Raw genomic sequence first — 17,014 nt, 5'->3', positions numbered from 1 at the left:
CCTCCTCTTCTCAACGCCGCCAGACGCAGAGCTCGAGACCGCTCTCTCACTCTTCCAGCCGCCGCCACGCCCCGCGTGGCCCGCGGCCGAAGATTGCGTTGAAGCCAGAGGCCCCGAAGTCATCCTAGCACTCCTAAGAAAGCGACGGTGTACAAGTCCCGCTGCAGCCGGACTTCCACCGAAGATTGTCGCTCGTCCAGTCCCAGGAAACGTGACTGGTCCAGTGTATTTAGCAGCCAACTAGCCTGTTTCATTACCCGCTTGCCTGCACACAAAAGCTGTTTTCACGGCTACCCAGATAAATCCATTAAAGAGTCTATTTTCTGGTGTCCAGGCCACGGCTGATGGTGTTTCATGTGTAGTAAAAATGCCCACTATTCAGTGCCCATCCCTACACATAAGCACAGCCCCTCACACAGGGCTCGCGCACATAAAATCGACTCAGATCGATTGCGCATTAAACGTAGCAAACGTGCCCACGACCCAGTGCCCACTAACGCTACTTCCTGCATGTCTCACGGTTTCTGTAAAAACTAAACCAGTGTGCAGGCGCTCTGCTCAGGCGAGCGATGCTATAAAGGTGGTAAATGTGCCCGATACCCCGCGCCCACATCCACACACAAGCATAACAGTTCCAATGGAACTCGCCCAGCCCTACCCCTCTCGGTTAACCAGGAGTCGAGCGCTGCATTCTGCCCGCTGTTATCAGCACGGCCCCCGCCTTAGATGTTTCGAGCACGACGCTTACGTCACAGCTCACCGAAGCCGCTGTACGCGAGTCGATCAGAGCGCGCTTCACACCCAGACCCTAGCAACCCGTGTACAAGCATGGGCGAAGCTTCCTGGGGTTTCAAAATGGGTGCTAAACATCATAAAAAAAGGCTATTCGCTACAGTTTCGCCGACTCCCTCGCCGCCACACGGCGCGCGTCGAGACTACGGTAGAATCAAAAGTAGCACATCTACTTCAAGCCAAATTCTGAAACTACTGAGCAAAGGGGCTATAGGACCCTTAATTCAAGCTCAAAGCGAAGGGGGGCTTTACAGCAGATACTTCCTGGTACCCAAGAAGGACGGAGGTCTCAGACCCATACTAGATCTGCGGCAACTGAACAAAGTGCTTATGAAGTGTCAGTTCAGGATGCTCACGACCAGAAAAATCCTCGCGCAAGTTCGCCAAGGGGACTGGTTTGTGTCGATAGATCTAAAGGACACGTATTTTCAAATACAGATAGCGTCACGCCACAGGCGATTTTTGAGATTCGCCTTCGAGGGTCAGGCATACCAGTACACAGTCCTGCCTTTCGGCTTGTCCCTAGCACCCCGTACATTTACGAAGTGCAGGGACGCAGCGCTCGTGCCCCTCAAACTCCGGGGCATTCGAGTGCTGAACTATTTGGACGACGATGTTACTGGATCACCTCGAGAATCTCGGTCTCACAGTAAACTGGGAAAAGTGTTCGCTATTCCCCAGACAGATTATATCGTTTCTGGGAATAGAACTGAACTCGGTGTCGATGACAGCGCGACTGTCACCCCAGCGCACACTGGATATTCAGCGCGCAGTCGGCTCGTTTCACTGCGGTGCTGTAGTCCCTCTCAAGAAATTCCAAAGGATGCTAGGTCTGATGGCCTCAGCATCATCAGTTCTCCAGCTGGGCCTGCTGCGCATGCGCCCGCTGCAGTTCTGGCTCAAAGAGAGAGTGCCTCACAGAGCGTGGGCCGCCGGTCGGCTTCGCCTCAAGGTCGACCAAGCATGCATCGCAGCTTTGAACCCTTGGGGGTCGAGAGACTGGTACCATTCAGGTGTATGAGTACCATTCAGATCGAGACTGAGGGTGGTGTCTACGGACGCATCCAACTCAGGATGGGGAGCACTGCTCGAGGGCAGACCGCTTTTTGGCCAATGGTCAGAACGGGAGAAGCTCCTTCATATAAACTGCCTCGAGATGTTAGCAGTGAGCAAAGCGCTCACGCGCTTTCGTCCCCTGATAACGGGGTGCCACGTCCTGGTACGTTCAGACAACGTATCAGTGGTATCCTACATAAATTGCCAGGGCGGCCTCAGGTCCCTGACCCTGTACAGGCTAACCAGACGCCTCCTAATATGGGCACGTAGCAACCTGCTCTCGCTGAAAGCAGCGCACGTGCCAGGGCTCCTGAACGTAGGACCAGACAGACTGTCCAGGAACCACGTTCCGACAGGAATTTTTCTCGAAAAGCAAGGATGCGCTGACCCACTCGTGGCCTCGCCATTCTCTATACGCTTTTCCCCCTGTCTCCCTCCTAACCCAGGTGGTGGAACGGATCAGGGAGGAAGGATGTTCAGTGCTGCTTGTAGCGCCACTCTGGACGAGCCAGCCTTGGTTCCCAGTTGTGATGCAGTTAGCAAGCACTGCCCCGTGGCCAGTGCCCCTGAGGAGGGATCTCCTTTCTCAAGCCAATGGCTCGATCTGGCATCCTCACCCAGAGCTGTGGTCCCTACATGTGTGGGCCATCAACGGGTACCCGCTGACCTGCCACGGGGAGTGTTAAACACGATCACGCAGGCCAGAGCTCAGTCTACGCGACGTCTCTACGCCTCTAAATGGTCGGTGTTTTCTGGTTGGTGCACAACTCGTGGTGTGTCACCCCCGGATTGCGGAGTGGCAGAGGTTCTCGTCTTCCTACAGGAGCTGCTGGATAAGGGGAGGTCCCCTTCCACGCTCAAAGTATATGTGGCGGCCATAGCAGCGTTCTCTGAGACAGCGCTTGGCCGATCCATAGGAAGGAACGATTTAGTCATTCGGTTCCTTAGAGGAGCTAAGAGACTGAATCCTCCCAGACCTCCCACAGTCCCTATATGGGACCTTTCTACGGTACTGGAAGCCATGAAAGGTCATCCCTTTGAGCCTTTGCAGGAGATTGATCTTAAACACCTGTCGTTCAAGACGGTGCTTCTTCTGGCTCTCGCTTCAGTGAAGCGCATAGGGGACTTACACGCAACGTGAGTGCAACGTGCATGGAGTTTGGGTCTAATGACTCTAGGGTTATACTCAAACCTAAGCACGGTTATGTTCCAAAATCCCTAAATACACCGTTCAGGGCACAGGTCATTTCCCTGTCTGCCCTACCGGTCACTGGAGGAAATGAGAACGAAAGCTTCCTTTGCCCAGTCAGGGCATTAAGAGCTTATGTGTCTCGCTCGTCTGCTTTCAGACAGACGGAGCAGCTCTTTGTTTCATTCAGCGGGCGTTCTAATGGACTAGCCGCTTCGAAACAGAGCCTATCCAGATGGATTGTGGATGCAATAGCGCTAGCTTACACAACCAAGGGCATGCAATGCCCATTATGTGTCAGGGCGCACTCCACGAGAAGCATGGCTTCATCGTGGGCCTGGTCAAGTGGGATTGCCTTGCAAGATATCTGTATGGCAGCAGGCTGGGCCTCCCCGTCTACATTTATAAGGTTTTACAACCTAGAGGTTCCCGCACTGCAGGCCAGGGTACTGTCGGTCTAGTATGGCCAAAATTGTTAGACTGACGCTATCAGTCTTGTGTTTGTGGCTATTATGAATAGCAGGGCTGCTCTGAGCTGCCATATAAGGAAGATAGTGGCTAAAACCCTCTTCTTCCAGGATTCCCTGTGAATCCTTTGGGTGTTTGTGCACTGTATGAACCCCGGGCGGTCGCCCTTGGGTCTATGGTGTCGGATCCCAGCATGCACGGCGTTTTACATTAGGTTCCCCTAGCGTAGATCTACGCAGTACGAGAGTATCTCTCGTAAGAGAACGTACTCGGTTACTAACGTAACCTCGGTTCTCTCTAGAGAGAGAAACGAGTACTGCGTATCCTGCCGTGCATGCACTCTGGTTGCTTCACTGTAAAAAATCAGAGAATGAGCCTCCGAAAGCGATATTTATAGCCCTAAGCCACGCCTGTTTCGGCGGGACGTGACGCGGAATTGGGTGTGACGTCACTCTAGGTCTTGCTCGATAGGCTCAAGCAGTTGCCCGCAAAGCAGCCAATAGGTGCGCGAGCTGTCTCGCCTATGTCTGTATGCTTCGGCAACGCGTTATACATTTATACAAAATTAAGGATAATTTTTTGGCTTCAGTATTCACGTGGAAAAGGATTTTCCCCTAGCGTAGTTCTACGCAGTACTCTTTCCGTTCTCTAGAGAGAACCGAGGTTACGTTAGTAACCGAGTACGTTTTCAGTGAATAAATTCCACAAAAAAGAAAGAAAGAAATGCTTGGGGAAAAATCAGGTTTGGAATGACATGAGAGTGAGTAAATACCGAATGTAATTTATTTTTATTATTATTATTATTTCAGTTTTCCTGCCATTTTCCAACAACCTTTTTCTTATTTCTTATTTTATCTTCAGGCTGTATTTATGTATCAGCTGCAGGGATTGTATCTTCTGAATCAGGTTTCCTCCATTTTCTTGAAGTTCTTAAATGTATGCATTTGCGACTTATAAGTTGGACATTTAATGATTTTATGCTTTCCTCAGGAATCAAACTCTTGACCTTGCTTGTGCCATGCTCCGTTTGAGTATTGCTGTGAGTCTGATGGTCTGTTTTTGATTGTATATTTGTTTAGGGTATTATTTGGCCTCAGGTCATCACAGGAGTAGCAGGGAACATCCTCAATGCTTTAATAAACTACATCTTCCTTCATAAGCTTGATCTTGGTGTGGCGTAAGAACCTGTCTGGATTCAGTTTATCTCATATTTAGAGACAATGTTTTCTTGTTTTACTCATTCACTCACATGTGTGTGTTATCCTGATTTCTTCACAGAGGATCTGCTGCTGCGAATACAATTTCCCAGTATGCATTGGCCGTGGTTCTCTATGTGTGCATCCAATGTATGGGCCTGCATAAAGACACCTGGGGTGGTGAGTCTCTGCTTTTCAGTTCTGCTGAGGTCTGTTTACTCGTTCTGCATCCTAAAATACCTGACAGCACACCTGTTTGAATTTACTAGTTTTATTGAACAGACTAGTTTCCTCATATTCAATTGGTGTCATGTTATACGACACAAGTAATATAATAAAATTGGCTTAAATTCAGGTATTTAATTATCTTGTTAATTAGTCTGTTTTTTTGTTTGTTTTGTTTTTTAATTGTATTTGTCCCATGTATCCTGCTGATATTTGTCTGCCTCGCACACACCATTAGGCTGGTCTCGTGACTGTCTGCAGGAATGGGGCGCCTTCACTCGCTTGGCTCTTCCCAGCATGCTTATGGTTTGTGTGGAGTGGTGGACATATGAGATTGGTGGATTCCTGGCAGGTTTGCAAACTATCAATGTATTTAGTTAATTTATTTTATTTTAATGTCGTAATAATATTGGACATATATGATGAATATATGCCACCCCCCCACACTTTCATTGCAGGACTCATCAGTGAGGTTGAGTTGGGCGCTCAGTCTGTCGTCTATGAACTGACCAGCATTATGTGTATGGTACTAACAGTTTTACATGGTCTGATTGTGCCAGTTTTGCATAGTAGCATGTGTTCCTGAAAAAACATATTTTACCCTGGAAACAAACTCTATCCCTATCTTTATCCAAAACTACTTCTAAAAAAAAAAAAAAAAAAATTCTACCTCAAGTCACATCGTGAGTCTTTTAAAGGATATACTGTTTATTTGATAGGAATGTTCTGCTGGAATCAACAAAGATGGTCCTTTTTGATAATTTTTTTTACCCCATCTGAGATGTGAAAATTCATTGTTTTTACACACACATCATTAGGTTTCTGGGACTGTACATTTACGGCAATGTCATTCTTAACAGGATATGAGGGTTACACTCTAAAAAATCTTGAGTTATTTTTCTCTACCCAAATGCTGGGTTGAGCCTTTTGGGTTGAGTTATTTATCGCAAACTTTTTGCGACCTCTTCAGGAGAGAGCAGTGCAGCTCTGTCAAAACGGTGCATGTCTTCAGTAAAATACAGGTTTGTGTACATTTGATTTGATCTATTCCTTGTTGTGTCTAAGCCATTGTGGGCAGACATGCCCCTGCCTGACTTGATGCCACATAGGCTTCACCCACCAAAAACAATGTAGTTCTACATGGCTTTGCGAAACGATGCCTCAAAGCCTTTAGGGACGATGCCGACTCAGAGGAGAGATAACTTACAAGTGTCTCTTCAAATAAGCATCGCCCCATACCCATGTTTGTTCACGTGCGTGGTCTCTTTCCTCAAAGAGAGCCACACGGGAGCGGAGCATTCTCAGCGGTAGCCTTTCACAATGAACAGAGAGCTGCTCAGCTCCCAACAGAGCGTGTCACCAGTGGTGTAGTCTACGTGATACGCAGGTATACGCCGTATACCCACTAGGAAATGCCAAGTATTTCCGTATACCCACCTTTAAAAACGCGTGAGGATACGTAACAACTTCGTTTTGTGACAGAACTTTCACACTTTCATTCATAAATTCACCGCGTCTGTGTTTGCAATGGACACAGATCAAATCGCGGAATCCACTCACAACTGTATAAAGCAGAACGTCACGGAATTTGGTCATTTTTTGAATGAATAAATCAAAAGTAGGGCTGTACAATGAATCAAATCTCGACTAGTGTCTGTGAATATTAAAAAATCAAAGAGACTGCAGTTGTTCAACGCGTCTCTGGGAATGAGCGCTCAATGTGTGCTCTACTACACACACACACTGAAGCAAGCGTGACTTCACGCTCGTGGTGTTTTCAGCGCTTCACTGTAGCTATGAGGACATGATGTAGGCTACACATGTGAACTTCATCACAGAGCTGCTATGAGAGTCACTTCATGAGAATTTCACCATTTCATTTGATAAAACTATCGTCATTCATTCGTATCATACACACACACAAACTGTAATGTCTTTACGACAACCTGTCAAAATAAAAGTTCTGTATAATTTGAAGAAATTATAACATAAATATATTACTATTGCACAGTAGAGTGTACTTCAAGTAGGCCTAATAATAATAATAATAATTTATTAAAATGGTGTCAATGTCTACAACCCACCAAAAAAAAAGTTCGGTCTAACTCAAAGAAATTATGAAAGAATTTCATGTCGTTGCATAGGCTACTGTATGCATTAGTGAGTGTGGTGGTGCTTATGGGGTGATGAGACGGGTTAGTATGAGGCGGGTTAGGCGGGGAGTCACAGTATACTCACTACAAAAAACTAGACTACACCATTGCGTGTCACCTCCTGTAATGTAGCACGGCAGGGACACTCGCAGATCTTAAACTGCTGCTTATTCGCCGTTAATTAAATAATAGTGACAATTAACACCAAATAACACTCAAAATGGACACAGAGGAAGACTTACTGAAGACACACAAGCTGATAATGTTTGGTCCTGGAGTTATAGCTTCCGGGATGCACCATCATTTATCACGAGACTGTGATTGGCCAATGAGATTGGAGTGATATTCAACACATACATTTCCAAAGGGTCAACCTTCTGACACAGCATTGAGTCCCCTTGAAAAAGAACATGTAATTTTCAAACTGCAATAATCTTGAGTTATTACACCCTGTAAAAAAAGTCAACCTATTTTAACTAAAAAACTTAAGTTCAGTTGCTGCCTTAAATTTGTAAGTCAACTTGCTTGTACAAGTCATTTCAACTTAAATTATATTAAACTGGCTTAAATAAATTGAGTTAAATCTTGCAAAAATTGGTATGTAAAAACAAAGGTTGCCATTACTTACTGCTCATATTTTTACAGTAGTATTACTGTTTTTTTTTTGTATTTTTGTATACTGTATTTTTACGTATTTCAAATAAATGCAGTCTTGGTGAGCATAAGTGACTTCTTTCAAAAACACTTTTAAAAAACATACTGACTGTTTGAATGGAGGTGTATAAGGATTAATCTGGGTAAATAAAGAGATTTTTTTTTTTTTTTTTACATTGAGTTGACTGTCAAAATTAGCTCAATTAATTATTGGAATCCATTGGGTAGCATTTGAACACATTTCATTGTTTTCTCTTTGTCATTCAGTTTCCACTGGGATTTGCAGTGGCAGCCAGTGTGAGGGTGGGAAATGCTCTTGGAGCTGGAAACACTGAACAAGCCAAGCTGTCCGCCAAAGTGTCTTTAATTTGTGGACGTATGTTGTTATGTCAAAACAGCTTTAACTGATGCTGAACATGTCTAATTTTTTTGGAAACCTGTTGATATAAGATATCAGGGTGTTAAATCCATTATTGTCTAAATGAAACATGAAATGATAACCACTTTAATTATTGTTACTCATATTAGGTTTTGCAGTCATTTTCTATCAAAACCTGTTTCTTTTCTTTGCTGCTGTAGTACTTGTTTCCTGTGTGATTGCAACAATAATTGGAGGTACTAACAACATTATTGGATACATCTTTAGCAGGGATGAGTAAGTTACCAGAGAAAGTTACTGTTCATTGTATTATCTCACAAGGATTTTTTTAAATTTACATCAAATTTTCATTCATCAAATCAGGATCCAATTATGGAGAATAGCATTATAACATGGTCTCATTAAATTTCTATATCTTGCAGGGAAATTCTCCTCAGAGTTTCACAGGTCATGATAATGTATGGCTTTGTTTATCTATTTGATGCCACTTCCGTAAGTATATTGATTTTAAACCTCTTTATAGATTTTAAGTGGCCTTCTATTTGTATTTCACACATTTTGTGAATATATCTTGATATTTTCCTTTTGATAATCACCCAAATGTGTTTTGATTGTAGGCTATTACAGGTGGCATTGTCAGAGGTGCAGGAAAGCAGCTGCTAGGAGCTCTTTGTAACGTTGTGGGACATTATTTTGTGGGATTCCCAATTGGAGTGTCTCTGATGTTTGCCCTCAATATGGGCATAATTGGTAAGTAAGTGGCTGGCTATATTAAAGCTAAAATATTAAAAACAGTAATCTGGGACTGAATGCTTTGTAAAGAATGTGTTAGACTGAATGCTGCCCTGATAATTTTACAACACACAACTGCTCAATGCTGTACACTATTTTACTGCAACTGAGCCAATAAACTCAAGTGCCACACTAATGTCCATCAATCTCCTCACGTCTTTTCTCTCTGTTGTTAGGTCTGTGGATTGGTTTTTTTGGGTGTGTCTTCCTACAGTCATTGTTCTTCAGCATCCTCATTTACAAACTAGACTGGAAAAAAACGACTCAAGAGGTGGGCCATTTTTTATCATCCACACACAAACACACACTGTATAACTCACCATAAAAAGTCCCTTTTTCAGGATACTGTATTTTAAAGAAAATTTTGTCAAATACAAATAAGCTTTACAGATCTTTAAGGGTTTGAACCCTTTTCATGCTTCTTCTTTGGACCGTAAACAATTATTGCACATGCACTAATAGTTTACAGTAGACAATTAATGTCACAGTTCCCATAACGTAGGACACTGAAGAGTCCTTTCTACTGACTCTGAAAAAAAAAGCCTGATAGTCTGCATGGACATGCCTTAGTCCTGCTGCAGACTGCAGATTTGACCAGAGAAATAAACTGTAATGTCCGTAATGTAAGATGCCAGTGCGACAGTTGATTGATTGTCCTTGCAGTGCCAAACCACGTGTAACTGTATGTCCCCCAGATACTGTATGTTAGAGAACTTGCAAATGCTTTGGAGTATCACACAGCGAGAACTGGAAAATCTGCTGGAGTCCATGAGGATGAGATGGACAGATGATTGAACAGATGACTCTAGACTTTATCTTCTTATTTTCAGGCCTTGATCAGAGCAGGTGTTCAAGCCCCTGAGACTAAAGATGAATCTTACGCTATGGAAAATAAGGGCTGCACAGAAGGTACTTTCTGTCTGTGGTATCTGATGTTCTTAATGATGAACAAAAAACTTATGTTTACCAATTATTGTACAGAAGGCCAGACAGATGCAAGCACAGACCTGGAAGGACTCAGTAAAGGAGAAGGAGGAGGAATAACAGACGCTGGCACAAAGGTCACATTTGGAGCGGTATTGACCACCAAACAGCTGGTTGTTCGTCGAGGACTAGCGGTTTTCTTCATGCTGCTTATACTAGCTGGAGGGATTGTGTTAAATAAGGTGCTCACTGGACAGTAAACAGAGATTTGTCTGCTCTGAAAATGTAAACTTTGCCACTGCCCAGGCCGTCTATGCAAATATAATAGTATTTGATGTGGATGATTGTGTACTCATCTCATTCTGTGATTTTGAACGGGGGAAGAGGGGGAGGGGGGGGGGGGGAGATGTCTTTAAAGGAACTTTAAAGACCTTTAAAACTAAACGAATAATAATTAATCCATAAACACTTTGTAAAATTAAGTTTTAAAAAAGACATCAACATGAGTGAAGAGTTCCACTGCATCTATTGTTTTGTTTGACATTTCTGTTTTGTTTAAGACATTTAAATTAATTTTTCTATTGTTTATGTAAAGCATCACTGTTAACGTTCAAAAGCTGTTGTAGCTTGAGGATCTTATCTCAAATATTGCTGGTGCACAACAACAGCAACAATGTTGTACTTTTTCAGATCACCTTACTAATATCTAATATTTATCTAATACTAATAACTCGCATATAGAAACCCTGTAGCGCCCTGAAAGGAGGGTTTTGTGCGTGTTGGTGTTTGGTGGGGGTGAGTAACACCAGGATGGGCGCTCTAATCAAATAAGCTTGAATGGTTTATAGAGTGAAAATTTTAACAAAATTTAATTATGTTGTGCGTCAAGTTCAAGGGTTACTCTTTTGGCGTAAGTCGTTTGGCATGCGCATGGCCGTCTGCCTGAAGCTAGTTATTTTAGTCGATAAAGTTTTAAATATATTTTTCTTACACGACCACATCTTCACTTCAGAAGGCCTTTATTAACCCCCGGAGAGCTGTTTAGAGCACTTTAATGAATAGATGCGCTTTAATGGACTTCCAAAGTCATCCAGCCATTCACTGCCATTATTAACTTTGGAAGAGCCAGGAATTTGTTTTAATATAACTCTGATTGTATTCGTCTGAAAGAAGAATGTCCTATACCCGATGATTTCAGGGTGAGTAAATCATGGGCTAATTTTCATTTTTGGGTGAACTATCTCTTTAAGTCTGGTGCCATAATATTTGTATTCAGATGTAAAAGATTAATACAGATTTTAGGACATCCAATGATTCATTTTGTGAGCCTAGACAATATGTAAAGAGCATTAATTGTTCAGTGTTCAATGAAAGCTTTAGCATAAGTTCTGCTGGGAAGACTCAATTGTTGCGGCACTTACAGTATTATCTTCTCAATCACATTTTAATACTAGAAGTAGCCTATAAAAGACGTAGGCTACACTTGTCTGAGTTCGCAGATGCTGACGCTTCACTCACAGATGCTGACGCTGCCAATTACTCACCCGCGTCTCGATTCCAATCATTACAACACAAAATCATATGTTGATTTTACCAACTCTGACGGCGCGCGAGACACGCGTGTAGGAAACCAGCGCGTGCCGCGGCGGCTTTAAAATACTAATCTCATGAAAGATGATCTTCTAACATGGTTTTCAGTTCAAGTTCAAATTTCACTTTCAATGGTTTCAAGACGGTTCTCACGTTTGCGCTTCCAGCAGCCACGTTAACATGTAGCCTACTCTCTTATGATCAAACATTCAAACTTCATTCAGGTAGTGATGTAACATTTGACACTGAAGCTTCGATGTGCGTATCGCGTCATTGTTGTCATTGTTGGCTCAGTCTGGTTGATGGGTTTGTGAGTGCTGTAGCCTACTTTGAAAGTTAATCAATATATTACATTTAAATAACTAAAATTAATTTTTCACTACTTAGTCTATTCCTTTTTGTTGTGTCTTTTTGTTTTTGTAAAATATTCCTACAGTTACTATCACTGCCAAGTGTCATCAGACAATGTCCTTATTCATTACGTGTGTGTGTGTGTGTGTGTGTGTGTGCGTGCGTGCGTATAGAGAGAGTAGGCCTACATTAAATCTTATTGAATCATTTAAGCTTATATTATATTCTATTGTCGCACTTTAATGGGAAAATTTATTTATTTATTTAATGAACAAATCAAACACAAACATGTAAGGATTTTATTTGTACACATAACATTGAAACTATGGAGTGTGTTGTGGTTGCTTCATCTGCCAGAGCTTCTAACACAGGCTTCTGGCTGCTTTATTTTAAATAACCACCAGATGGCGCTGTTCTCGACACTCTCGAAGCTTTGAATCTTTTCCCGGAACAGTCAGGGGAAAGCCTCATTGCTTCATGAGGCTTCATTTCCCCATCACTACATTCAGGTAAGTATATTAATTTGGCTACTCTGCTGCTTCCTTCACCAGCAATAGAGTTCATTCGTGACTGTGGTGACATGGCAGTTTTCTTAACTGCGGATATAGATTGCAGTCTTCAACGCAACATACTGTAACGCTTTCAGTAGGGCCGGATAGCTAGCTGAATGGTTGTAGCATGCGTAAGCAAGATTCACGTAACTGATATCCCACAGGCAGCGCAGTGTTAAGCTAATGTATTTTCAGCATCGTCGATCCCACGCACACATGGGCAGTTCGTAAATACTTCACGACAACTGCGTTACTGAATAGAAATAAACCAGCATAAGAGTAACAAAAATATTAACCGGCTTACATTTATGTTATATTCACAGCTCGCGCTCTCATACCGTCTGCCCACTCACATGAGAGTGCGTTCCACTTAAAGGAGCAGTAGGCCTACCTAATTCAACTCGTTATGCATTCTCTTAATTCATCATCGCTTCGGCATTTACAGAGATGTCCGGCTATTTTTTATTTTTACATGTTAAAATATGACCACCATATCTATAAAGGAAAAAAGCTGAGCTTAAGAGAACAGTTGGTCACTATATTTATGCATATGCAGTAGTAAATATGGCTATGTAGGTATGTGTACGTAGTAGGAGTATATTATACAAAACAGTATATTATTCATTTACAAGTGCTGGAAATTCAATAAAAAAAAAATTATACTATTTCTTAATTCAAATCTTTTAATACCAAAAATTTGGTTCTACAATAACAGAAATATGGTACAATCGTTGTAACACAAGTTATCTTACGAGAGATACTCTCGAACTGCGTAGCTTAGCTACACATCGGGGAAAATCCTTTTCCACGAGAATACTGAAGCCAAAAATGATCCTTAATTTTGTATAAATGTAAAACGCGATGCCGCAGCATACAGACCTAGGCGAGACAGCTCGCGTGCCGATTGGCTGCTATACGGGCAACTGCTTGAGCCTATCGAGCGAGACCTTGAGTGACGTCCCACCCAATGAGTGCGCTTCGCGCCCTTCAGCGCCACGTCCCGCCGAAACGGGCGTGGCTTAGGGCTATATATTGCGCTCGCAGGCTCATAATCTCTGATTTTTAATCCTTCAAGCGAAGACATCACATCGCTGGATCCGAGGAGAAGCTGCGCCGTCGAAGAAGCAACTCAGCGGAAAGAGTCGATAAGCTGCTGGCCTCGCCGCCTTCATCACCTTCCAGCTGCGCTATCCGGCGCCTATATCCTTTGCATCCATCAACGTCGATTCCGGACGGACAGATGGGGATTCCTGCTCTATCCTGGCGTCCGGCAGTGAAGATTGGGCGAGCTCCGTGGACCTCGCGCCTCCTGTCCGTGCTTCAACGGGGAAGAGAGCTAGCATCGAGGCGGAGCTAGTTCGCGTGCTCACTCAAGCCACGGCGAGCCTTGGCCTTGAGTGGGTTTCGCCCGAGCAGCCTGCCCACAACCGACTGGACGGCTATTTTCTGCCCGGGGAGCGGTCTTCACCTGCTTCTAAGCCCGCGCCCTTCCTTCCTGAGCTTCACGAAGAGGTCGCGAGGGCTTGGAGCTCCCCGTTTTCAACGAGGACGAGGTCTTCTGTTTCCATGGCGTTCTTCGAGGTTGACGACGCTAAAAACAGAGGATACCTTTCCCTCCCGCCGGTCGAAGAGCCTATTGCAGCGCACTTATGCCCGCCCTCCGCTGGACGGCGTGCTAAGATGGCGCTGCCCTCAAAGGCTTGCCGCATGACGTCATCCCTGCTCCACCGCGCTTTCACCGCTAACGGACAGGCTGCATCAGCGCTGCACACAATGGCGACGCTACAGATTTTCCAGGCCGATCTCCTCTGGAAAATGGAGGAGTTTTGTTATCAATATTAAATTGCATAATATTTGCAAAGTCTATGAATCGCCATGACATGTATTGAGTGATACAATAAGGCTAATATTTTAATTAAATGTTATATTTTGCTTGTGAATAGGTTGACAACGATACAACGGTATTAGCCGAATAATTACTTTGCAGCGTAATTGCTAATCATTACTAGGCCTATCTCTCTTTACCTGCTTGCCACTTGTGTTTGTACTCTTGAAAACAAATCTATAAGCTTGGCACATTTGGCAGCATCCTCCTCCAATGTCTTTCTTTTTTCAACCTGGCTTTTTCAGCCCCTCCTGGCCTCTTCCTCCCATCCATCCTCCCTGACGCGTATCGTTACGGTAGGGCCGGCCCAGCTATCGGTACCTGAGAAAACGTTTTGGAAAAGACGTGCTATGGACCCAACCAACTATATGGGAGGGGAGGGGAGAACTGCCTCACATGGAACAACCCATGCAGAGGCTGCGCGCTGCGGTGTCCGAATGCGGAGCTCGTGTAGCCTAATATTGTAACTAACGTGACAAATGTAAAAAAAAATATATAATAATTATCGACCGGCCGAAAAGTGAAGCGGCCCACCGGGAATTCTCCCGATTCTCCCGATTACCCACCCCGGGCCTGCATGTAGACCTCACTTCAGGATGGTTAGTTCATGATTATGCAGATTATGCGTAGTTATCTTCTAGTCATTGATTAGCTCATTCTGTTTTGGTATCTATAAATCATATTCCGGGGGCTGGATTCATGTATTTTAGGGTTTGTGATGCCACTAACCCGGGAGGAATGCCGCTCAGTACCTCTCAGCGTTTGTCGTAGTCCTTAAAGCAATCTTGTAAATGAAAATCTTCCATGGTTGACCTTTTGAGTGTTGAATCATTCTAGAGTACATTCTGCAAAGTTACAAGTTCTGTTATCACATTAACAATTTCCAAAATTAGCAATAAATTCTGTTCCTTCTCATCTATGATTAAATTCCTTAAGTTCTCAGATCACGCCCCCTGTTATCCAACCTAACGAAGCACCTCTATCTAAAGCCTGGTTCAGGGCTCATTTAGTTGCTGTCCTCAAAAGCTGCCGTCTATCCCCTTCTCTCTATTCTGGCCATTCCTTCCATTGGGGCAGCCACTACAGCAGCTGAACGAGGAGTTTCTACATCAGCCATTAAGGTCATGGGAAGATGGTCTTCCTCTGCATTTGAGTCTTATATAAGACCCGATCTCAAGATCATCCTCGAAGCTCAGCAAGCTCTGCAGTAACATTCAGGTAATTCCTATGCAACTACTGGTGGTGGACTGGTGGTACCTCGCTCTATCTATCTGGCGATAGTTCAGCCTCGTCTCTGTGGTCTACAAGGCCGTGTAGCCCTGCGTGGCCTTGTCTATGTGTGGCTCAGCGTGGCCTTGTCTCCGTGTGGCTCAGTGTGGCCCTGTCTCTGTGTGGCTCAGCGTGGCCTCGTCTCTGTGTGGCTCAGCGTGGCCTCGTCTCTGTGTGGCTCAGCGTGGCCCTGTCTCTGTGTGGCTCAGCGTGGCCCTGTCTCTGTGTGGCTCAGCGTGGCCTCGTCTCCGTGTGGCTCAGCGTGGCCTTGTCTCCGTGTGGCTCAGTGTGGCCCTGTCTCTGTGTGGCTCAGCGTGGCCTCGTCTCTGTGTGGCTCAGCGTGGCCTCGTCTCTGTGTGGCTCAGCGTGGCTCAGCGTGGCCCTGTCTCTGTGTGGCTCAGCGTGGCCCTGTCTCTGTGTGGCTCAGCGTGGCCTCGTCTCCGTGTGGCTCAGCGTGGCCTCGTCTCCGTGTGGCTCAGCGTGGCCTCGTCTCCGTGTGGCTCAGCGTGGCCTCGTCTCCGTGTGGCTCAGCGTGGCCTCGTCTCCGTGTGGCTCAGCGTGGCCTCGTCTCCGTGTGGCTCAGCGTGGCCTCGTCTCCGTGTGGCTCAGCGTGGCCCTGTCTCTGTGTGGCTCAGCGTGGCCTCGTCTCTGTGTGGCTCAGCGTGGCCCTGTCTCTGTGTGGCTCAGCGTGGCCTCGTCTCTGTGTGGCTCAGCGTGGCCCTGTCTCTGTGTAGCTCAGCGCGGCCTCGTCTCTGTGTGGCTCAGCGTGGCCCTGTCTCTGTGTTGCTCAGCGCGGCCCTGTCTCTGTGTGGCTCAGCGTGGCCTCGTCTCTGTGTGGCCCTGTCTCTGTGTAGCTCAGCGTGGCCCTGTCTCTGTGTAGCTCAGCGCGGCCTCGTCTCTGTGTTACTCAGCGTGGCCCTGTCTCTGTGTTACTCAGCGCGGCCTCGTCTCTGTGTTGCTCAGCGCGGCCTCGTCTCTGTGTGGCTCAGCGTGGCCTCGTCTATATGTGGCTCTGCGAGGCCTTATCTCAGTGTGGTTCAGCGTGGACTTGTCTATATGTGGCTCAGTGCGGCCTTGTCTCTGTGTGGCTCAGCATGGCCTCGTCTCTATGTGGCTCAGCGTGGCCTTGTTCATGCGCGGGCAGCGCAGCATACATATATACTTATAAACATAAATGCATACTTCACATTCTTTTTATAGATCTACTGTCCCCGAAGATAAATGGAATTCTATTATAAGCTATCGACTATGAGAATTGATATGTTCCATATTTGTTTGTCAGCTTACTAAACTTAATTTTCTATCTATTTTAGGATCTACACGGCTGGTGGGTATACTTTCCTTAGCGTTCTTTGGGGGTGGGCCCCGTTCCAGTGGAATTATTCTTCCACCCATTTTTGGGGGTCGGCTGCTCCCCCGCCATCTTCAGGCGGGAAATGCTGAATCCGTACCCTCGGATTGCGAGTTAGGGACGGGGCCTACGCCAAAGAACTTATTGCATGTGGCTTGCTGGGCTGTTAATAAATGCATAATTATAGAG

The 17,014-nt window shown here is 45.1% G+C and overlaps 1 protein-coding gene across 3 annotated transcripts in view; it reads left to right on the top strand.

The window, feature by feature from the left end:
- The window catches only part of LOC306984223 (multidrug and toxin extrusion protein 1-like), a 69,124-nt gene that overhangs the window by 6,529 nt on the left and 45,581 nt on the right, over positions 1-17,014 (top strand). For 2 of the 3 annotated variants that reach the window (XM_079585388.1, XM_079585387.1), the window contains 4 exons: positions 4,367-4,411; positions 4,585-4,675; positions 4,784-4,881; positions 5,165-5,278. In XM_079585388.1, the coding sequence (XP_079441514.1) occupies positions 4,367-4,411; positions 4,585-4,675; positions 4,784-4,881; positions 5,165-5,278 (348 nt within the window). The remainder of the gene's footprint in view (positions 1-4,366; positions 4,412-4,584; positions 4,676-4,783; positions 4,882-5,164; positions 5,279-17,014) is intronic. The other variant, XM_079585389.1, reaches the window with a different exon arrangement.

This window comes from Phoxinus phoxinus (assembly GCF_949152265.1).
Source record: "Phoxinus phoxinus genome assembly, chromosome: 17".
Lineage (NCBI taxonomy): Eukaryota > Metazoa > Chordata > Actinopteri > Cypriniformes > Leuciscidae > Phoxinus > Phoxinus phoxinus.
The sequence above is the reverse complement of the archived record's forward strand: the minus strand, read 5'-3'. Positions and strand labels throughout refer to the sequence as shown.